Source organism: Sesamum indicum, linkage group LG6 (assembly GCF_026168435.1).
Source record: "Sesamum indicum cultivar Baizhima isolate 11 linkage group LG6, ASM2616843v1, whole genome shotgun sequence".
Lineage (NCBI taxonomy): Eukaryota > Viridiplantae > Streptophyta > Magnoliopsida > Lamiales > Pedaliaceae > Sesamum > Sesamum indicum.
The window spans coordinates 736,747-758,883 of record NC_142662.1 but is presented as its reverse complement, the minus strand read 5'-3'; the positions used below and the strand labels follow the sequence as shown (position 1 = coordinate 758,883).

Sequence of the window (22,137 nt, the reverse complement as noted above, 5' to 3'; positions counted from 1 at the left end):
GTGACAGAAAAATCATATGTACACAAAAACATCATTAAAAATAATTAATAACACTGCTCGCAGATGGAGAGACAAACACTATGTTTATATGGCCTACCGTGCTCTTTTGACCTCGTTTGTGTACCATATCTGGCCTGAGCGCAACATTAAGCGATTTAATGGAGTACATAGAGATACGCGCACTGTGGGTGCGCTGATGGTTCGAGATGTGCAGCAGAGGATTTTTAGTGTAGAATTACCTACTGCTATTAGCACTTGTGCGCTTTATCGCTTATGGCGGATTTCTTGTCCTATCGAGGAAACCGCTTAGATTAAACAAGATGTATTGTACTATTATACTTTTTTACTTAATGAAATTTACTTTTATCGAAAAATATAATTAGTAACACATATGTACATATGACGATAACCTAATAACAACAAATAATTATTGTCATAGAATAATTATTAATAGCTTAACTATTAATTATTTATGGTGACAACTTAATATATGACCATTGTCATGAAAAAATTGCAATTTTAGTCATGAGGAGGGGGGAGGGGGGATTTTTTGATACGTTCAAAAATTAGAAAATGATTATCCAAATTCGAGTAGGAATGGAGCTCCGGAATTTAGAGGAAGAAGAAACTCTTCTTTTGGATTTCTTTCCTATCAGATTTTAGTCTTGTACGAATTTATTTTGACAATTTTGTACTGTAATAAAAAAAGACCTAAAATTTGCTAAAATGACCAAAAAAGTGCACCACGTGAACTTTTCCGTCCAAATTCTGATAATTTGTACTCAATGTACAAAAATTTTAAAATTACAGAACAAAATTTCTAGGATGAATTCGTACAGGACTAAAATTGCTACCGTCTCATACTTACATAACTAAAATCGTGTTGATTTTTTTCCAACTATTACTAATAATTATAACGTGATAAGATTAAAAGTATACTCATTTAATATATAATGAATATTTTTATTAATAAGTTTAAAATTATCATGACATATTTTATTATTAATATTATCTAGTTGATCAGTTGGGTTGCATAATTTTATGTTAATTGATTATAAATTAGGTTGTCCATTTCATGCATCCCAATAATTGAAATCTTGACATCATCAATTTTTCAGAAGGTCCAAAAGCCAATAATAATGCTGCCCTCATCTTAACCAATTAATACAAAAGAAGCACAACTCCACCAAGAAATACCCACCAAATTATATATATATACACACACACACACTTGATGAGTTAGGTCATTCTTGAACACGTGTACATCTTCTATTTGATGAAATTTATATAATATTACAATATAGTACTACATATATTCATAATGTAATGAAGAGAAAAGAACACATACTGACTTCTCAATAGGACTTACAAATTTCTACATACCTATTGGACTTGAGAAAAGGGTACTTACTGTCTACATTTGAAATTTACTATAATTATAAATATATTTTTATATTTAAAATTAATAGCCATCTAAATAATTTATTAAAATTAATAGCCATCTCAAGATTTTGACATTTTTGGGTTCAATTTCTTTTAAAATATTTGAATAATTATTATTAATTAGTTGATAGTCGACGTCCAACGTGAAATCTGGCTTAACATTATACTCAAAACTCAATATATTTTGGTATACATTTTTTTATTTTTTATTCGGGCCATAAATTTATAATTTTATTATATTAATCATTAAATATATTTTTGGTCTCATAATTTAGATCATTCGACATTTTTATTTTTTGACTTTCTAAAATATAGTGTTTTGGTCCTATATTATTTAGTTTGTTTCGATTTTAGTCATTCTGTTCATCGGAGTTTAACTTTAGTTACTAGCGAGAAGGGTGAAGTTTGGCGACCAAAAGGACTGAAATCATGAAAATAAAAAATTTGCGGACTAAAATGCAACCCTAGAAAGTAAAAGAATAAAAACGTGACTACATGTATTTTTTTCTTGGTGAAAAGGGTGTGAACTCCAACAACAAAAAAAGACGAAAATTAAAAAAATATAGGACGAAAATACTATTATAAAAAATTAAATGACGAAAACATTACATAACCTAAATTACGAGACTAAAAGTACATTTAAACCATAATTTCATTAAAACAAACAAAGAAACAAACGTTAATTACTACTGTTAACTGTATTGTAATATAATCGTACTGATCAAATCAAATATATATTATATTACACTTAATTGGATTATTACAACTTTACATGATCTCTCGAAAGGAATGATATTACAGGCACTCAAGAATTTGACTCAACCATATCATCATCATCATCATCATCATACAATATTCACTTCAAGACTTCAACTTCTATTGTTGAAATGAAAACCTAATTGCCCTTACACAGCATATACATACATACACACATATATATATGTATGTATGAATGAAGATGAACATGCATGGATCATCATGATCATGATCAGTACATGAAACCATGGTCAGAAGAAGCCATGATCGGCTGTTTAACATGGACTAAGGTCCAAGGGCTGAACAAGTCATCACCACCCCCGATCTGATCATGATCATAATCACAATTATCATGAAAATCATGATCATCAAAAGCAGCTCCATCCAATCGCATGCAGCTGATTATATCAGTGAGAGACTTGAGTCTGTGGTTTAACTCAGAAATTTGAGCCCTTAGAACAGAGTTGTCAGCTTCAACATTCAAATACAGCTGAGTCACATGATTGATGTTTGTAAGAACGTGATTGTTTTCAGCCCTCAGATTAGCAGCCTGAGCCGTCAGATCATCCAGGTGCTTCTGCTTCCTCATCCGGGATCTTCGCGCTGATTCACGGTTGGAAATCATCCTCTTTCGTTTCCTCATAATTTCTGTCGTCAGATTCTGATGATTCTCCTGATCAGAGCTTGAGCCTGAACAAGTCCCACCTCTAGAAGCCATGTTGAAACAAGAATTCTTGTCTTGTCTTGTCTTAACAATATATTGCAAGAATTTATAGTTTTTACAGAACTAGAAATGGGGTTAGAAATAATACTACAAAAATATTAATTCTTGGATTATTGCAAGAATTTGAGGGTTTTTGTATGTGTTTCAGAATATGGTTCAAATTTGTTGCTCATGAGAAGACGTAGAACCAGTAGAGGAAGACGACGGAGAAGGATTGAACGAGGTGGGAACGGCGGCGAAGGGTGGAGTTGACTGTGAATCCAGAGAGGAGGATTTCACTGAGTACAGCCGACATGATCATCAGTAGTAGTCTTGATGATGATGAATTCCAGCTTTGATCCACATATGAAAAGGTTGTCTGATCGATATTGAGGAAGAAATTATAACAGAAAAACGAAGCTAGCCGGACGGATGGATGCAATCCCGGTAAGAAAATGGAGATCAAACCTCTGATGGATGAAGAGAAATTTGAGGATATATATGTAAAGATGGAGAGGAGAGGGGTTTGATGGTTTTGGAGGTGGGATTTATAGTCATACAGGTAATAACAAAGACATGAGTTTTAGAGAAGAGAGAATGAAATGAATTATTATTATTATTTATGTTGCAATTATTGTGATTAAACAATTTGACAAATCCAATGTTGTTGTGTTCATATATTAATTGTCCTGTCTGATCATCACAATAATAATCAAAGGGAGTAGCATTGGCCCTCTTTAAGACTTCTTTTATTGCAAGATTTTATGCTTTTTATATGGGAAAAGTATTATTTTAGTCCATTAAGTATGCCTAATTTTTATTTTAGTCCGATAACTATGTTCATTTTTTGTTTAGGTCTAATAACTTACGAAATTGCTTACTTTTAGTTCTCTGACAGATTTTCGGACAATTTTACCCCTATGCAACTTTTGAAAGACAGTTTTAGTCCATTTGCACTCATAGGGGTAAAATTGCCCGAAAATCTACCAGAGGGCTAAAAGTAAGCAATTTCGTAAGTTACTGGATCTAAATTAAAATGGACATAGTTATCGGAATAAAATTAAAATTAGACATACTTAGTGCACTAAAATAATACTTTTCCCCTTTTTATATTTTCACTGTTCAACAAAGTAATGTTGCGGTTAATAGGTTGCATTATAATTTTAGTCCTCTAAATTAAAAAGTGTGATAATTTTGATTCATTTTAAATTAAAATTTTTAAATAAGATTCTGTAATTTTAAAAATTGTAATAATTATAGTCATTTTCGTATAATTTGGTCAAAAAATATAATTATAAATCATCAATTAATTTGGTCAAAAAATATAATTATAAATCATCAATTAATTTGGTCAAAAAATATAATTATAAAAATCATCAATTATATCAGCGTCTAAATTGAGATTTTTCATAAAAATTTAATAGCATTTCAAAATTTGATGCTTTTTACATCTGATCACAAGGGTTTATTAATCCTATGTATTTTATATTTTTCACTGTTCATGAAACTATCAATAGCACACATACTAACTCAATTGATGTATATATGCTATGTATGTATAAAAAAGTACGTCATTTATTTTGGATAATTACATTTCTATGCTCTAAAATTTAGTGTAATTATACATAAATTCTTTATAGTTTGAGAAATTTTACATATAGCATTTTAAGTTTGCTTCCATCTAATAAAAAAGTCATCTCTTTGGTCAAAATTCACTGAATTTGTTGATATTAACAATATAACTGAATGAAAATTGATATTTACCCTAGGTTGACTTACTGCAGGTCAAATAATTTTTTTCGGACTAAACTATTCTTATAATGGTGAAAATATACCTCCTCACATTCATTGACGAGTGAAAACGTATGAAGATAATTTGATCATAAAAAAAATTACGGACTTATATGGAGTACTCTCCTACACGTTAATTCTACATTAATTTATAAAACAAATATTGAGGAGGAAAAATTCTCATTTAGATCAGATTTAGTTGAATTAAATTAATTATTAGAAAGTGTGATATATTTATTATGTGATTGGTCATTTTCTTAAAATTATACATCAATCACATAACAAATACATTATACTTATCGTACAATTTGACGAAATTCAATTGGAGTTAGAATTTTCAAATTGAAGAATTTCAAACATTAGAGTAATATTTTTTCAGGGAAATCTTTGGCTAAATATAAGAATTAGACCCAAATCGAAATTGAGAGCGTTGTTTGGGGAGAAAGGGGAGGTTAGAAAAGAAGAGCATTTTCATATAAATACACTAATGGTGAATATATTTATAATTAAATAGAATGAACAACAAAGTGGCTGTAGTTTAGTGGTAAGAATTCCACGTTGTGGCCGTGGAGACCTGGGCTCGAATCCCAGCAGCCACAATCATAATATGATTAGCCTTTCTGGTTCTCTTTTTTCTTTTTTAATAGCTTTTTACTATTTTCAACAATTTTAAGGATTCTCTTTTATTCTTACATTACTATCACGGTTGTTGAAAAGCTTAATTGACCTTCCATCCCACTTTCTTGGAAGTTTTATTACAATATTTTTAAGTTTTTACTTTTCTGTCATTTCTCAATATGCTCCAAATTACATTTTTTCATTGAAGTATTTGTGCTTATTTTAGCACAGTAACAGAGCAAAATACGCAGCAAAAATCATGGTAAGTATAAAAGTGGCATTTTTTCTTTGACAGGAAAGTGAAGTGGAGGATCAGATGAGAGAAGCAAAACAAGATCTGAGCACTTCAGATCATTTATTTTAGATTAATATATCATCTTTGAAGCAGCAGGAGCAAAGAAGAACACAGCTGTAATGAATTATAATGATACATAAATGCTTGGGCGATTCACAGTCTCAGGAATCAGAAAATAACTGCACTATGTCATAATAATCTGGGAAGTCAAATTCCTCTCACTAACGCTATAAATAGTACAACAGGCTATTAAGTATGTCGTGCTATTGTTGCCTTGTGCATATTTCTTCTGAGCTTGCATTACTCCAAGTTTCTTCGGATAGGATTTCGTTGAAACAAGGTGCAAACTTTTTTCAATCAGAATCAGAATCGGGATTCACTGATGATCTCACTGTCCTACGACTGCCTTCAAGATAATCATCATCCTCTTCTTCTCGTTTGTTCTCCTCAATTATTCCTGGAAAACACCGCTTTAGAGACTGGAATGAGGTAAATGCGGGTGTGGCAAATTAGTTTGAGTAGATGCATTACCTTTCTTCACCAGGAAACTCTCGAGGGTCCTTGTAGCGAAATCATCTTTCCCTCCCAAGTCTTGAAATCCAACCAGCCTATCTGTTGCTACTCCTTTCCTGGAGTAAGGACAAAGAAAAGTTCAAACTTCTCTCTCTCACACACACAGATACCTATGTATACCCAAAGTATGGCCTTCTCATAATTAATTTAATGTACAAAACGAACAAGTGGCCTCCTTATACATGGTCAACGGCTAAAAAGTTCAAAAGTCCTGTACCTCTCAATAGCTTCCAAATCATAATGCTGTTATATGAATGTCTAGTTGAATTAGAGCCAAGAACTGGCAACATTTCAAGCAAGCTCCTGGAGTATCTAACTGAACACATGAATGCTTTTACAACATTGTTAGATTGTCCTAGGATACTCCTTGACAGTGCTCGTTCCTATTAAAAACTCAACCAGCTCCTATCTCAAACCTCTCTTCTCTAACGTGAATCATAGTTTCAAAATGCACTATACTACGTAACATAGCATGTTAAAATACTTCAGATCAAGGTATGACTCTTCAGGAATAAGTTCTGTTGGGCAATTGGGCATTCATGCACGTTAATGATACAAGAATGAGATACCACACAAAAGAAGTAACTCATAAATATAATGAGACTCAAACTAGCAACGGATAGATGATTTTCTATGCAACTCATATTTTCATGTCAATAAAAAGTCAATGGAACAACAATACTTGATAATAGTAAAAATGCTTAACCGGAAAATCAATAAAGAACCAAATGGGGAACCTGAATAGTATCACACAAGGTAATGTTTTAATTCCTAGCTTCGTGACGAAGAATGGAGCATTCTGCAAAGAATTGGAAACAAGATGCTTAGCTTCTTTCAAATTGTAACCTGAACATGGTGTATACATATGAAGTATACTCGTCTGACTGACCTCAGCATCGAGTTTGATGAATTTGGTCTTAAAATGTTTTGGAGCAAGTGACTTCAAATGCTTATCCATAATCCTAGAAGAACCCGCAGACGAAGATATAGAAAAAAATGAGTTAATTTTTTGTGAAAAAGGAGAAAACGACACATTTTGTAAGGATATACATCAACAAAGACCTGCTGAAAACCATAAATATTTCATGAATGCATGAGGCTTCACATATACTTCCTATATCTCATGTTTCCAACCCAACCCCTTTACTATATTTGACATCTGATGCCCAATTTCAAACCCACCACTTCCAAAAAATTCTTTGTAAGAGAGACTCTTTCAGTCCTTACTTGCAACGGTAGAACTCTCGATGATAGAAATGACAAACCACTTTTTCACTGCCAGTAACTTCACCCAAAAAGTCTGCTTCTGTTATCTCCCTGTACTCCCCATGACCTTGCATTTTAAGTTCTTGCCGCTTCTCTGCTTCTTTCTATAAGAAATAATCAATGGAAAAAACATTTCAAGAAGGTAACTCCAAGGTCATTAAGAGGCTAATTACATACCTTAAGAGCAGCAATCCTATCAGCATGCAACTTTTCCAGCTCAGGGTCCTGAGTTAATAAATACATTTAAATCAAAAGGATTTTAGAAGGAAATAAGAAAACAATGAGATCAAGGCACATCCTCCACTTACATCCATTAATTCATCCAGATCTACTTCTTCATTAACAGAGCTGGATGCTTGGCCCTTCTCTTGAGCCAGCAATTCCTGTCAAGAAATATGCCAGTTGATATCCAAACCCCGTATCTAATATCAGCCTCTTCATCTTACTTTGTTTGAGAAATTGCTTAACTGAGTAACCATTCCAGCTCAAAGATTGACTTCATTTCGAAACAAAAACCTTTTCTTCATGGAGGCGAATCAAATTTCCAAAGGACACATACACAATAAAAGAATCTCAGGGTAGTTGTACAAAAACTTTACACGCTTTTACTTCTTGAAAACCACTAAGAATCAAAGATCGACTTCCAAACACACTAAACTGCAGAAATACACCTGAGCAGAATTTTAGTTGAATCCAGGCAATAGAATTACATTCCATGACCTTGGCCAAAAATAAGGAGGAATTCTTCTTTCACTACAGAAGAAGAAATCCTTACTCCGAGCTCTTGTTTTCCTACAGATGGAGAAATGTGAACTCATCTCCATTAATTAACTACTAAAAATAACAGACTCTAAATAAGAACTTTCAGTACAAAAAATGAAATCAAATCCCGACACTACATGAATCTAGCTAAGCTAACTGCCTTCGATCAATCCATCGAAGACAAGCTGTTTATATACATAAGCAATTCCAATTACCCATGTCTATAAAACCCTCTTACTCATAAATTAATTCATGAAACAGCATTATAGGGCATCAAATTCACCAACCATTTAACACTGAAACACAGAAAATTTCGGAAGAAAAGAAACAAAAAAAAAAAAAAAAAAGGAAGGAAGAAAGAAAATGAAACCTTCTGATAATCGCGGGCTGCAGCAGCCATTACATTCCCAAAAGCCAAATTGGAAAGAGTCGATTTCACTGAATTCGGGTCCATTTCCTTTTTAAATTCGCCAAAGAAATCAAAAGCTATGACCATTACAAACAACATCAGAAAAAATCAAGAATTTATCCATGAAAGATGGAATTTCGCGAACTTACCGAAAGAGATTTGGGTCTGAAATCTAAAGCCTTAAGAGACAAAGATTTAGTTCGACCGTCTACAAGAATGGTGATTGGTGATGAGCGTAAAAATGTAAAGCCCCCTTCAATTGTCTCCTATTTCCCGGCCCGCGAGCTTTTGTGCCTTTCAATTGAATTTAGGTCTTCAGTTTTCAAAAAAAGATATAAAAAAAAGGGGTAAATTAAAATTTTCAATTGAACTTTGTTTTTTTATAAACGATAAAGTGCAAAATTTTATAAAATTGAAATGATAAATCGACACAAAAAAAAATTTAAATGCTAAAAACGATCATAGTTCGAATGTCAAAATATAATTAACTCTAAAAAACCATTCAAAAGATTGAAACTAGAAATTTTAAATTCACCACAATAAGTTTTTGAGTAAATTAAATTGACATCTTTGAAATTAGATTTAATAACTCAAACATTTTTTATCCTTTAAAAAATTTAAAAATAATTCTTAAAATTGTAATTTAATTTACATCAAAACCTATTCAAAGAAAAAGCATTACACATGCACCCTTTAAATAAAATTATATCGACATTCCCCAAAAGGCTTAAGTTTGAAAAGGGTAAGAAGTGTCTGAATAGTTAGATCTGATTTTAAGAGATGTAGATATAATTTATCTTTTTTTTTAGTTTGGCTAATTTTATGTTTCAAAAAAAATTTAAATTTTGGAACTTTTATTTTAGATTACATTTTTTGTAATATTATATAAATTTATTTAAAATTATTTTCTCAATTTCTTCCTTCAAATTCAAACTTTTGAAATGTTATATAAAAGCATGTTTATCTTGTGGAATAGGATAAATCTGTTATAAAATTTGCGACCCGTATTCGAAAAGTTTCAATCCAGACATGTCCTCATTAGATCGGAACAGATTTTAGGTGTACGAGGACCCGCCTCAATAAAATTTATGATATGTGTATATATATATATATATTTATATATTATTTTGTATATAATTTTTTCATTTCAAATCAATGTTTCCTCATCAGTCATCTCTCTCTTTGCCCTTGACGTCGCCCTTTGCTGCCACAAACTCTCTGTTCTTCCTTTTCTTATCATTAACACGCAAAAGGATATGTTTGTGTTTGGATTTACATTTTGGCGCATTCTGATTTTGGTTGGATGTAAAAACAGAAATTGGCCTACTAAGTTAATTTTTTTTTTTTAAAACTTTATCGGGCCATAGCCCATAAAACAGAAATCTATTTTTTTTAAAACGTAAAATTACAGCTCCTCTCTCAGACGACTTCAACCTTCTCTCCCCACCCATTCCTCCGTCAATCTGAATCGAGCACAACCCTAACGCCGCCATCACCCGCGTCCTCCCACCACGAACAAGCTCCATTGGAGTCCGCCGCCACTCGCCATTCACGTCAAAGTGTGCCGCCGACTGTTGGAATCGGTATCTCATGCACCACCTAGTCCCCGTTCCACACACCGCGTCAATCAAGCAAAAAGGCGGATTTGGGTCTGTACAGTTTGCCGAAAATTTCTTGTTCTTTTACTTTAATTGCATGCTTTTTTCCATTCAATATTTGATTTCTGAATTTTCTGAAGATTTGAGAGTTGGGTTTGGATGTAGTATACTGAAAAGTATGTACGGTTCAACAGTAGTGGCCTTCAGTAAATTATTATCTGCAATGATTCCTGATTCTCTGTTCTTCCACATGGTGCACAGTGATTTTTTTTTTTAAATTATTGTCTGATTTTCACTTTTTTCTGAGGTTCCTGTTGATTCACACGTTGCACAGTGAAACAATTTTGCATCTACAACAATCTGCAAACGGTTGTCTCTATCTATATATACCATATATAGAGTGTGATATAAACACTGCATTCAAACTTTCATAGTTCATATTGCTAATCAGAGCGTTATATGATTCAGATCCCATTTTATAAGATTCTGAAGCTGCTAGTAAAAGCAAAACCTCAGTACCTTTTCCCGGTGACTAAAACTGAATGGCTTATATTTGTATTCAAGGATGTGTTGTTATTGCTTTCATACCAATCTGATGTCTGTGATCTGTAGTGATGATTTATGTTTGTTAATACAGCTATCACTGGGTTAAGTTACTTTCTATGTCAGTTCTGTCTTGTGACATCTTTCAATTTTGTAGCTGTTGAACATATTTACTGTTCATAATAGTAGATATTCTTAATTTCTTTTTGTCTGTGTGATTAATCGGGGAATTGGTTGTGGAGTGCGTCAGGCAGTTCCCTATCTTGTTTCTTTTAGTTGAGTACTGAATTATTTTGGTAACTATCATCTCTAACACTCAATATGCCAAGTAATTGCCCACCTTTCTCAATATTCATGTAACTCATACAAAGAGGTATTTTCAGTACTGTCAGAGGAATGAATTAGGGAGAAGTACAATGAATTAAAGTGACTAGGCAACATGATTTTTGAACCTTGTAGTTATATTAGCTTAAGTTTGTATCAAGTAATCTCTGTGTGCCCTTTAAGGTGGGTCCTAAAGCAGTTTTCACCCTTGAGCTGCTGTCTAATGGTTACTATTGTGACAGATGCATTTTGGATTTATTAATTGCGCCTTCATGCATAATGTTTTAGTGTGCACTTGAAGTGTTCTAATCCCACTCCTTATGCATGATAGCACGTAGATTTCAGTGAGCCACATACATGTATTAAGACAGCAGTTCGGAGAAATTGATTGGTAAAAAAGACAATAGTAGGAAAAACAAAAACATTACTTACTGCTCCTAAGAGAGGCATATGAGTCGGCGTTCAAACTTCAAACTTCCAGAGTGAAGATATCACTCACTGCTTGGCTTTCCATTAGCTTGAAGCAGTTGTCTAGATTATGTAAGACCATGAACATGATATAATCAATCAATGAATATGCTCTAGACATGCAGTGCCCTTCTTTTCTGGGAAATGATTTCTTGTTTCTCTATATTTCATTCCCTCATCCATACTTCAATAGCCTCAATTTAAAATTTTCATGTACCTGTGCACTGAGAAGAAAAGTACTGCACGTTTTAGCATAATGTTTTACTGTATACAGGGAAATGAGGTTGTCATGGCTAGATGAATAGATTAAAGATATTGATCTTCTCTAAATGCACAATAGAAAATTATACACTTCTACAAATTGACAATTATAAGTGCTGAACAATTATACACGTCTATGGGTTGAAAATTATATTTTCTCTTTCTTTTAGTTGGCACAATTTACATTTTTTCACCCAACAAAGTGCTGCTTTCATCCTACCTTTGTTTAATGCTGTTGCAATTCTGCTACCAATTTATAAATTAAAGTTCTGTCTAGTTTATATGTTCACCAACTGCGAATTAAAACCATGACGCTGATGAATTCACTAATAGTAACATATCACATGTTTTATTCATTGTTTGCACGAGCACACTTCTATACTTACGTTTTGTATTTGATAAACTTGGTCTTAGTGTTTGCTTACTTTGTTCTTAATGTTCTCATGTTTTGTTAAAGATAGTATTTCATTAAAATATGTTGCACCGCATAAGCACATCGAATAAAAATATGTGGTTATATATATAACTTTATGTTATAAATATAAAGAATTGGAACCTATAACTAAACAAAACTTGTCTTGTTTTATTCTTTTTGTGGTAATGTAGATGTTATCAGTAAATATATATTCTATGTATGTTAATTTTATTAAAAAAAAATGCTACTTTTTACTTGTTTCACACAAAAAAAGTATAAGGGCTAGGTGGTTGTTTTTCAATTTAATTAATGATAAATGTTGAGTTTGGATGTTGTTTCTTTTTTAACAAAAAGGTGTTATGCGCCCTTTTTAAAATTAGCAATTGAGTCAAAATTATTGAATTTTGATCGAAATCTTTCCTTCAAATATACATATATATAAATAGAATAGATATTTTGAGATATTAATATTGATTTAACATATAAATATAAGTTCAATGTTAGAATGAATAATTCACGCATTCTAAAATTAATTTTCATAGCATTTTCGTGGTCTAGTTGTTTTTAAACCATAATTTTATAATTTGCGTAACAAATTAATATTCCGTGTTTTAAAATGAGAAAAAGTAAAATTTATCATTATTAAAGCTGGTAAAATTCCAGTCAAAATATAGTTATTGCAATAATTATAATTATTATAATTGGTGAATATCAATATTTTTTATATAATACAAATATAGCTTGCCTGTTAAAAGTGAAATTTTAAAAATAATGTTAGTCAATTTGCCCATTTGTACTATGAAGGTGGTATAAAAACTCTCTTTCTATTTAATAGTAAGTGTTGTTTTTAATATATAATAGGTATTGATTAAATTTAATAATAAAGGAGCATTTTTTTATACGACCTTAATCTATGCAATATATAATTGAAAAGCGGTAAATTGACGTCTCAATTATTTTGATATGCTAATTTAATATTTAATTTTTATAATTTATTTATTTATTAAACTTTCACTCATTTACTATCTTTCAATAGTTATTTCTTTTTTTTTTAATTTTCATTCATTTTTTTACTATATTTTTTATAATTTTAATAATTAACTTATTATTTTATATATACTTTATTAAATAATAAAAAATATAAAATATTGTACTTTAATAGAAATAATAACACATGATTTTATATTCTACTAACTCATTAGGGAGATAATGATTGTTTGTTTATAATTCCAACCCTTTGTGACGTGCGGCAGTTTTTTTCTTTATGGATATATAAACGATTGTACTTATTTGTTACGATACTTTGATATATAAGACAACCCACAAAGATGCAACACCCAAATGACGCTGGTTCCTCCCAGTCATCTCAGTACGATAAAGTGTTATGGAATACGAAAATGGAATGCGTGTTCATTAAGTTAATGCACGAGGAGTTCATCACACACCGACTCCAATCTTCCACATTTCCATCGTCAGTCTGGGCTCGTGTAACCAAGCGAATGAACTCGATTATGAGTCAGGGTTGTCTTCTTATGACGGTACAACTTAAGGGCAAATTTAATAGGTTGCGTTGTGCTTGGCGTTTGTTAAACAAAATTTTGAATAGGGCGACTGGGTGGGGATGGGATTCAGAAAGGAATACCATAACAGACGATGCAGGACGCTTGGAGGAGTTGTACCGAGTAAACATCTACTCGTGCTGTCATTTTGTCTTCATTTAACCACCTATTTTTCCACGAAGGTTCTCTTGATTGCAGTGTCCTTACAGATTCACAAACTAATTACATATCTTGACAATGTAAATGAATGCAGGAAAATTCAGAATATAAAAAAAATAGTTGAGCATGGGCTTCAACGTTTTGACCTATGCACTCAAATATTCTCACGGAAGCATCTGGTGGGCTCACGCGTTCGTCATCACAACAACGTCGGATAATCCACAGCACTAACCACATAGACGATGAACAAATGGATGGCACTCAATCGGGCAACCGCCAATCACGAGATGAGTACGAAGATACAACATTCTCTTAATCTGTTCCGATGACGTCCCCAAACAAATACTTTTCTTCCCCGGGACCATCGCAGGCGTCCGCTGGTCCGTCTGGAAGCTGGCTTCGGTTCCGACAAGTAGCTAGTGAGTTGCAAGCTAAGAAGTGCGAGACGATGGATTATGTTGAATGAATCACTTTAAGGGAAGATTGACCGCACCGGGCCCAAAGCTACTGAATCCATTGAGCGGTGCGTAGACGAGTTGACAAAGTTCAACGATATGCCAGACATCGTGTTCACCATCGCATTGGAGCGTTTTCACAGTCACAACACGCGCACAATCTTCTTACGTCTTAACGACGAGAATAGACTCCGCTGGTTGTACTCTTTGGGCAAGTGACTGTATTGCTTGATTGTTAGAAAATTGGACAAAACTGATTTCGTTATGTGTATTCGTGCATGTATATCATACCGATTTACTTAGATTGCACTCATACCAAGTACCCATGCTCGTTAAGTATTTTCATGTCCCTAACCAACGGGCGTCTACTACATGTAACTTACACTAATTTATCTTGTTTATATTTAGCAATACAACAACGATCGGATATATGGCAAGCTCGGGAGTTGGTGGAGTCTAGACTCGAACTCCGCAAGCGAAAGTCCTAGGACCCCAGAGACTCCAGGAAGTAACGGATCTGATGTTCCAGAGGAATTTTATGCAATCAGAGATTTAATATGCCCATAGTTATTTAGGAAAAATATGCCACGTAACACATCTGCACTACAAGGAGCAGGATGGGTTGCGAAGATTATGACGACCCCACACCAGGGAAAGTTTTTTGACAACATCCGCATGACCAAGTCGTGCTTTTATGCTTTGGTTGATGCATTGACTACTAGAGGGTTACTGCCTCATGGTCAGACGTCCAGAGTTACCTCAATTAAGGAGGTTGCACTCTTCATGCAAACGGTCGGTATGCATAAAAAGCACCGCGACAATATGGAGCGATTTCAACACTCATTGGAGACTATTAATCGTAAATTCCACCGCGTGCTTTCTGCCTTGTGCGCAATGGCGCCAAAACTAATAACTCATCCAAATTTTACAAACACACATTCGAGAGTGGCAAATAACCCAAATTTCTACCTATACTTCAAGGTACGTACCACATCTATCATGGGGCACTCAGTGCGATTCTTCTATTTTTTGGGCTTTTGCTGGCAATTTACTTTTGCCTTTATCAGTTTGATATTGAGTTAAAACATGTTAACTTTGAGAAAAACTTTGCCATAGGACCAATCTCACGGTACTTATTCATACATCAATACAGAAACAAAACCTAAACAAAATTTTCATCATCATCACTAGTTTTTTGGGTTTAATGCAATTTACTCCCTGTGATATTACAAATGAGCAAATTACCCCCTATAAAAAATATAACAATTTACTCCCTATACTTTTAAAACGAAGCATTTTACCCCCTGTCTAGGAAGACAAAAGTCTTAATTTTAAAAAATACAAGGGGTAATTTGCTGTATTTTAAAAAACATAAGAGGATAAATTGCTATATTTTTTTTTTATAGGAGGGTAATTTGCATATTTATAATATTACATGGGGCTAAATCGCATTTTTTCCCTACTTTTTTCTTGCATACATTACTCAAAAGTCATTACAACATTTTCCCCTTACCAATTCCTCTGCGCCTCCTAAACTTCGTCAAATCTTTCATAATCCCCCTAAACTTCCTCTTTTTGCCTTGATCAACACCTTCATCAGATTTATTTTCCTCGACATCGCACTTCTTTTGATCATCTGGCGTTTCATTCTTCTTCGCCTCTCCCTTTTGCTTGAGCAAATCAACCACCCCTTCAAGAGCAAGATCAACATCCTCACTTCTCATCAGGTGCTCTGCAATTTCAGCAGGGGTGATCTCAACTTCCCGAATCAGCCGTTTGATCTCGGGAACGAGCCTGTGATGATCATTGATTCCCAAGTAATTTGAGGCCAGAACATCAAATCCTTCTGGGGTGCAGTACCCCATGTGTATGTGCATATCCATCCGACCAGGGCGTAGCAGCGCAGGATCAAGCTTCTCTTTGTGGTTCGTCGTGAAGATGATTATTCGTTCGTCTCCACAAGTCGACCACAATCCATCAATGAAGTTTAGCAGTCCGGACAATGTCAACTGTTGCATCAAACACATGACAATGTTGGTTCATAAATTCATAAGTTGTTTGCAACATACTTTAGTTTAGAAATAATTTAACTAACACCCCTACAATTTAGACATATTACAAAGGAACCCTCTAATTCTAGTAAATTACGCCAACAACGGTTGCATCAAATACATCACAGTGTTGGAAGATTCATAAGTTGGCATGGAAACACTTTGGTATAGAAATAATTATAGTAACAACTCTAAAATTTAGGTATTACACAATTTTTACAAATTTTTAAATTTTTCTATTCACTTTGTCCGACTTTTTAAAATTATTTTATAAAGAAAAAAAATATAGCAAGTAGAAAATTAATAATTCAAGCTACCACAAGTATATAATTTTATTAAACAATAGAGAATATTTATAATTTTTCAAACAACACTGATACTTGTAATTATATCAAAGGCCTAATTAATTTTATGATTATGTACATTATTATGTAAAAATGATGTTGGAGAATATTGTTGTAATTTATTTTAATTTTTCTTATTATTAGGTAAATTTTGTAAATGTATTACTGTCAAATTGCATTAATTGTACAAAAATGCTTTATTAATGTGATTATTATCTAAAATTTTATTAAATTGCATACATTACAGAAATTTGTGTAATAACACATAAATTGCATAAATTGATCATATATTGCAAAAATTGCTCAAATACTATAAATTTGTGTAATAACACATAAATTGCATAAAATTTTAGAACAGCTCATTGTAATTTATCAAATAAAAAAAGAAAAACAATTACCCTAACATTCTTGTTGGTATGTTTAAGAAAAATTCAAGCGTAAAATATGAGTGTGGCACGTGCAATATTTCAAAAATAAGGGGATCTTTTGTAATACCCATAAATATTGGGGGTGTTATTGTGATAATCCAGAAGTTGGAAAGAACAAAAGATTGGCATATTTTGACTAACCTTGGTGTTGGAGGAGTCCTCGTGCTCGGACTGTGTATCCCTTTCCCTGTCGTGCATCTGGCCACTGCAATCTATGTCCTCAATCACAAGTATTGACTTGTTGTTAGTGCAAAGCAGAATCCTCCTCAACTCCGAATTCGAATACACACTTGTCAGCTCCAAATCATACACATCAAACCTCAAATAGTTGGCAATCGCTGCAATCAAACTCGACTTTCCAGTCCCCGGCGGCCCGTACAACAGGTATCCTCTCTTCCAGGCCTTCCCAACTTTCCTGTAATAATCTTTCCTCCTCACAAACCTGTCCAAATCTTCAACTATCGCCCGCTTCATATTCGGGTCCATCGCCAGTTTGTCGAAAGTCGCTGGATGATCAAGATTGACGCAGCCCCAGTACCCACCTCCGTTTCCACCACCATCGTCGTCGTCGTTGTTGTCGAAGGGACAGTCCCTCGTGTACAGTTTCACCGCTCGTTCGTTCTCTTTCATTTCCTTAGCTTTCGCTAAAACAAACGGCAAATAATCGTTCAGAACTGTGTCTTTGTTTTGCTTCTCGAAGGTGAGCTCGAAGTACCTCTTCTCCGACTGGAACCTGCCCTTGTCCCCGTCGGGCTCCACCAGAATGAACTGCCATTTCAGCTGAAAGTCTTTATAAAAATCGGTGAGTTCTTGGCCTTTCTCCATGCTGAGGCTGATGTTCTTCTGCTTCGTGGTCTTGTTCGCCTTCAGTCTCTCCGCGTCGGGGTTTATTATCGTGCGGAGGTAAATCTCAGCCGCGTCGTAGATTTGGTTCCTCGTGAAGCCGTTCTGCTCGTCGACAACGACAGTCATGTGGGTCGAGAGTTTGCCGAAGAATCTGTCGAAGAAGCTTTTGAAAAAGCGATTGAACGTGGAGTAGAAGAAGGCTTTCACGGGTTCCGGGATGATATCATTGACCATCGACCGGTACAGCATCATGGACGCCGCCACCGACGCGTAGGCCGAGAAAATATTCGTCGCCATCGACTGCATTTCCCCGAAAGACTGCATTTTTCTTGACGGGTTTTCTCACAAAAACTCTTCCCTTTTTCTGAGATGAAAAAAAATAAATCAGAATTTTGTACAATTTCTTGGTTCTGGGGCGGAATTTATAAGTGGGATGGAGTCAAAATTGGAGAAGCTTAGCGAGGAAGCAGAGACAAGGACTTGGATGATCGGATGTCATTTTGTCTTGATGATTGTGTGTATGTTGCTGACGTGGAGTTTTAAGAGTGGGTAGACTCATGGATTCAGATTGAGAATTGATGGGGTGGATGTAGGGAATTGGAACTCGGCTTGGGCACCACGCTTACAGTGTAAATGGAAAAGGAATAGCCATAGCCTAAGCGGAATTAAGTGTGGGAATCTTCAGTTGATTGCTTTTACTAAATTTATGTTGTTGTGGACTTGTGGTGGTCGAAAGTTTGTAAAATTCTATAGTTTAATGTTTTGGTAATGAGATGAGGGTTCTCACTTCTCACTCATCTTTCTTTTCACTATTTTATTCTTCATCACAAGAATTTTGGATTGCTAGCTTTTATAAGTGGAGTGAGACACGGTGATAGTTGTTTAAGACATTTATAAGTCATCTTTTAAATATATTATTTTTTTTACGTACCTTTTGTTTTTTTTTGGATGAGAATTAAGGGTGGGCGTAGGGTCGAATCGACTGCAAATTCTCTTCAATTTGTTTTGTTTGAGTGAATTGGGGGTTGAGTAATGGATTTAAGAGTTGGGTTTTAATTTTAACTTTAGAAATTTGATCGTGTTTAAGATGAGTCATGTGTTTTATCGTGGACTCGTCTTAAAGTTCTCCAAACTCATTCTAAATAATATATAGGTAAGTATGACTAATTTAGTTAGAATTTTTAACTTTTGTTGGATGTGTGAATTTAGATAGTATAAATTTTATTTTGTGGGATATTTATAAATAATAAGTTCAATTCTTTATCCCATCATATTATTTGACTAAATAAAAAAGCAGTTAATTCGATTAGATAATATAGGTCGATGGACAGACCAAACTTAAAACAACTCGAGACAAATTTTGGGTTTTATTAGGGATGGGAGAGAATGGAGCAATGGAAGAAATTATAGAGGCAGGGTGTCAAGACCTATCCAAACTCTAGGTCCCATTGACGCACATTCGGCCACTGGACCACTCTAGCAGGCCGATCACAAATCTTTGCTGACGGACACTGAATTTCATGAAATTTCGCATAGTTTTAGAGTTTTAGGTCGAGATCCTCTTGTCATTGTACACTTATAAATACACATGAATATTGACATGCAAAGGTTTTAATATATAATTATAGGACTAATCAATAAGTACTAAATAAATTTAAATTAATAAAAAACTAGATTATAAGTTGAAGCTTGAATATATTAAAAATAAGAAGGGTTAAATTAGAGACTTCAAAATTTATTTGGGGTCAAATATATAAATTAAGAAAATAAGAAACAAAAGTTGAATTTGAGTAAGAGTTTGATATATATATATATATATATATATATTAGTATTTTAAATAAAGGGTGTTAAATTAAGTGGCGGCACGTGTGATTTAATTGAGAGTAGCACTACTTTGAAGTTTATACCACTGTAAAAAGAATATCTTATAGTAACGGCTTTTGTAACGGTTAAATTAAAATTTTGTAATATTTTTTAATAATTGTAAAGGCTCTTGTAACGGATAATCTCCCTCAGCAAAACGTTATAAGATATATGTAATGGTTTATTTTGTGGCCGTTACAACTTGTAACAGATTTCATATCAGATGCAAAGTCGTTATAATATTTGACCAAATACAAAATTTTTTAATCTAAATCATTATCCCCGTCAGCCACTTGACCACGCTAGCAGCCTGCTCACAAATCTTCATAGACAGCCACTGAATTTAATGAAATTCTGCATAGTTTTAGAGCCTTAGGTGAAGATCTTTTTGTTATTGTATATTTGTAAATACATATGTATATTATAATTAACATGCTAAGATTTGAGCACATGATTGTAGGATTAATCAATAAGTAATAAATAAATTTAAATTAATTGATAAATAAATTATAAAGTTGTAGCTTGAATACATTAAAAATGAGAAGGGTTAAATTAGAGACTTCAAAAATTATTTGGGATAAGAAAATAAACAAAATTGGAATTTGAATAAGAGTTTGATATATATATATATATATGTATTAAAATTTAAAAAAAAGGGTCCAAATAACATAAATATATATATGTATGTATATAAGTGATGTGGTCAAGAATTTTTTGCTAAAGGATAAAATTGAAAATTTTACCACGATACAATTGCACACCAGGTGAAATGCAATTTTTGTAAGAGTTGCAGTTTTCAAGAGAATTGTGTCTCAATCAATGAATAGTAACTTGCCTTTAAAAAATTAATATTTTGATATTTATAGTAGTGTTGAAAGTTATATGGTGTGGTGGGTTGCATTTGCTTAAGGTGTGTCTCATACATATCAAATTACTTTTTTACCCTTACAATTTAATATATATTTTTACTAATGTATATCATACAGCCCCCCACTCTCGGATGGAATATGCACTTGCCAGTGTAATATTTTGTACGAGAGTAAATGTTAAAGAAAGCTGATTAAATATAATAAATGGGAGTGGTTGGGTGGGGTGGGAGCTATTAATTGCCTTCCACCTACTTACTTATACTTTTTTTTTCTTCATTTGGCTTCCTTCCATTTGCATCTCCAATTTCCAAACATCTCTGCATAATGGCTAGCAAATACAACTCACTTAGTTAAATTTTGCTTCTCTTTACATTTGGTGCACTTGCTTTGTATTTTACTTTAGTGAAAAATGTGGAGTGGAGAGGGTGAATGTGAAAATAGCCGACAGGTGATGGCATGCCCGATGGAAGGGAGGGCACGACGAAGGTGGGGGGAGGCGCGGGGTGAGATTTCGAGCTGGGGGGAGGAGGCCCCCCTCCCAGCTCGAGGCAGCTCCTCGAGCTGGAGGGGCGAGACCCCCTTTCCAACCCGAGGCCGTGCCTCGAGCTGGGGGCTGCGGGGCGGAGGCCCCTCCCTCGGGTGATCCGGTACTGAGGTTCGGTAGAGGAGAATTTTTGGACTTTATTCCCCCTGTCGAAAAAGTTTGGGATGATCTTCCTCCGTACCTAGAAGGCTATTCACCCGACCATGTTGCCGCGATTATGAGTTTGCCTAAGTGTCCTTCTTTTGACTCAGGTGAGAATTTAGAGGATTTATCTGATTTTGAGTTAGACTCGACGGGGTTTAGGCGTAGCGAACAATGTGCTGATATAGCATCAGATGGGGAGGCTGGCTCCGAGCGATGTGAGACTGACGATGAGGTCGTCAGTGAGGATGAGGAGACTGAAAGTGAAGGGGAGGAGGTTGAAAATGATAGTGAGGCAGAAATTACAAAGGTGTCTGCCCGGCCGAGTGTAGTTGTGGTGTTGGGGGTTGATTGGAGACGTCCGGGCGTTCCTGGTTATTGCATCCCGCATTGTCGCATGGTGGATATTGTACTTGCGACAGCGTTTTGACTAGAGAGCAGCTTGTCGTCATTCGGGTGACTTATAGGGTACCCTCCGCACACAAGTTTATTCTTCCCACTCGGGGTCGCAGGGATCCTCCAGCTGAGTGTTTCACTGTTTATACTAGCTATCTTGATAACGGATTTTCTATTCCTCCTCATCCTTTACTTTTCAAGGTGATTCGGAGTTATGGTATTTGTGTTAGCCAACTTACGCTAAATTCGTTTATGT

General features: G+C 34.2%; 3 protein-coding genes and 1 non-coding gene across 6 annotated transcripts; 1 reads left to right on the top strand and 3 right to left on the bottom strand.

Moving 5' to 3' along the window:
- Positions 1 to 2,161: 2,161 nt before the first annotated feature.
- Positions 2,162 to 3,513, bottom strand: LOC105165863 (bZIP transcription factor 11). The gene has a single exon (XM_020694455.2). It carries the CDS (start codon positions 2,915 to 2,917, stop codon positions 2,432 to 2,434), a length of 486 nt encoding a protein of 161 aa, XP_020550114.1. The 5' UTR covers positions 2,918 to 3,513; the 3' UTR covers positions 2,162 to 2,431.
- Positions 3,514 to 5,220: 1,707 nt separating this feature from the next.
- Positions 5,221 to 5,292, top strand: TRNAH-GUG (transfer RNA histidin (anticodon GUG)). The gene has a single exon. It is a non-coding gene; the product is annotated as a tRNA-His (tRNA).
- A 429-nt stretch (positions 5,293 to 5,721) lies between these two features.
- On the bottom strand, positions 5,722 to 8,923 carry PLP3B (thioredoxin domain PLP3B-like protein). 3 transcript variants are annotated; one of them, XM_011084884.3, is made up of 9 exons: positions 8,766 to 8,923; positions 8,578 to 8,664; positions 7,754 to 7,828; positions 7,623 to 7,670; positions 7,407 to 7,549; positions 7,069 to 7,141; positions 6,917 to 6,978; positions 6,138 to 6,235; positions 5,722 to 6,063 (listed from the first exon to the last, which is right to left on the bottom strand). In XM_011084884.3, exons 2-9 carry the CDS (start codon positions 8,659 to 8,661, stop codon positions 5,960 to 5,962), a joined length of 687 nt encoding a protein of 228 aa, XP_011083186.1. In that variant the 5' UTR covers positions 8,662 to 8,664; positions 8,766 to 8,923; the 3' UTR covers positions 5,722 to 5,959. The 3 variants fall into 3 exon arrangements, with proteins under 3 accessions (XP_011083186.1, XP_011083187.1, XP_088737225.1); XM_011084885.3 differs by having other exon boundaries at positions 8,578 to 8,693; positions 8,766 to 8,921; XM_088881099.1 differs by lacking the exon at positions 8,766 to 8,923 and having other exon boundaries at positions 8,578 to 8,703.
- Positions 8,924 to 15,492: 6,569 nt separating this feature from the next.
- LOC105165761 (AAA-ATPase At2g18193) lies at positions 15,493 to 18,518 on the bottom strand. The gene is made up of 2 exons (XM_011084886.3): positions 17,363 to 18,518; positions 15,493 to 16,407 (listed from the first exon to the last, which is right to left on the bottom strand). The coding sequence occupies exons 1-2, from the start codon at positions 18,389 to 18,391 to the stop codon at positions 15,892 to 15,894; spliced, it is 1,545 nt and encodes a 514-aa protein (XP_011083188.1). The 5' UTR covers positions 18,392 to 18,518; the 3' UTR covers positions 15,493 to 15,891.
- Positions 18,519 to 22,137: the final 3,619 nt, after the last annotated feature.

Coding starts and splice junctions, on each gene's coding strand:
- LOC105165761 (XM_011084886.3), bottom strand. CDS start 18,391: ATGCAGTCTTTCGGGGAAATGCAGTCGATGGCGACGAATATTTTCTCG. Junction 16,408..17,362: donor AGGACTCCTCCAACACCAAG/GTTAGTCAAAAT, acceptor TTGATGCAACAG/TTGACATTGTCCGGACTGCT.
- PLP3B (XM_088881099.1), bottom strand. CDS start 8,703: ATGGTCATAGCTTTTGATTTCTTTGGCGAATTTAAAAAGGAAATGGAC. Junction 6,236..6,916: donor CCTTGTGTGATACTATTCAG/GTTCCCCATTTG, acceptor TCCTTACTCCAG/GAAAGGAGTAGCAACAGATA. Junction 6,064..6,137: donor GAGTTTCCTGGTGAAGAAAG/GTAATGCATCTA, acceptor GGTGTTTTCCAG/GAATAATTGAGGAGAACAAA.
- LOC105165863 (XM_020694455.2), bottom strand. CDS start 2,917: ATGGCTTCTAGAGGTGGGACTTGTTCAGGCTCAAGCTCTGATCAGGAG.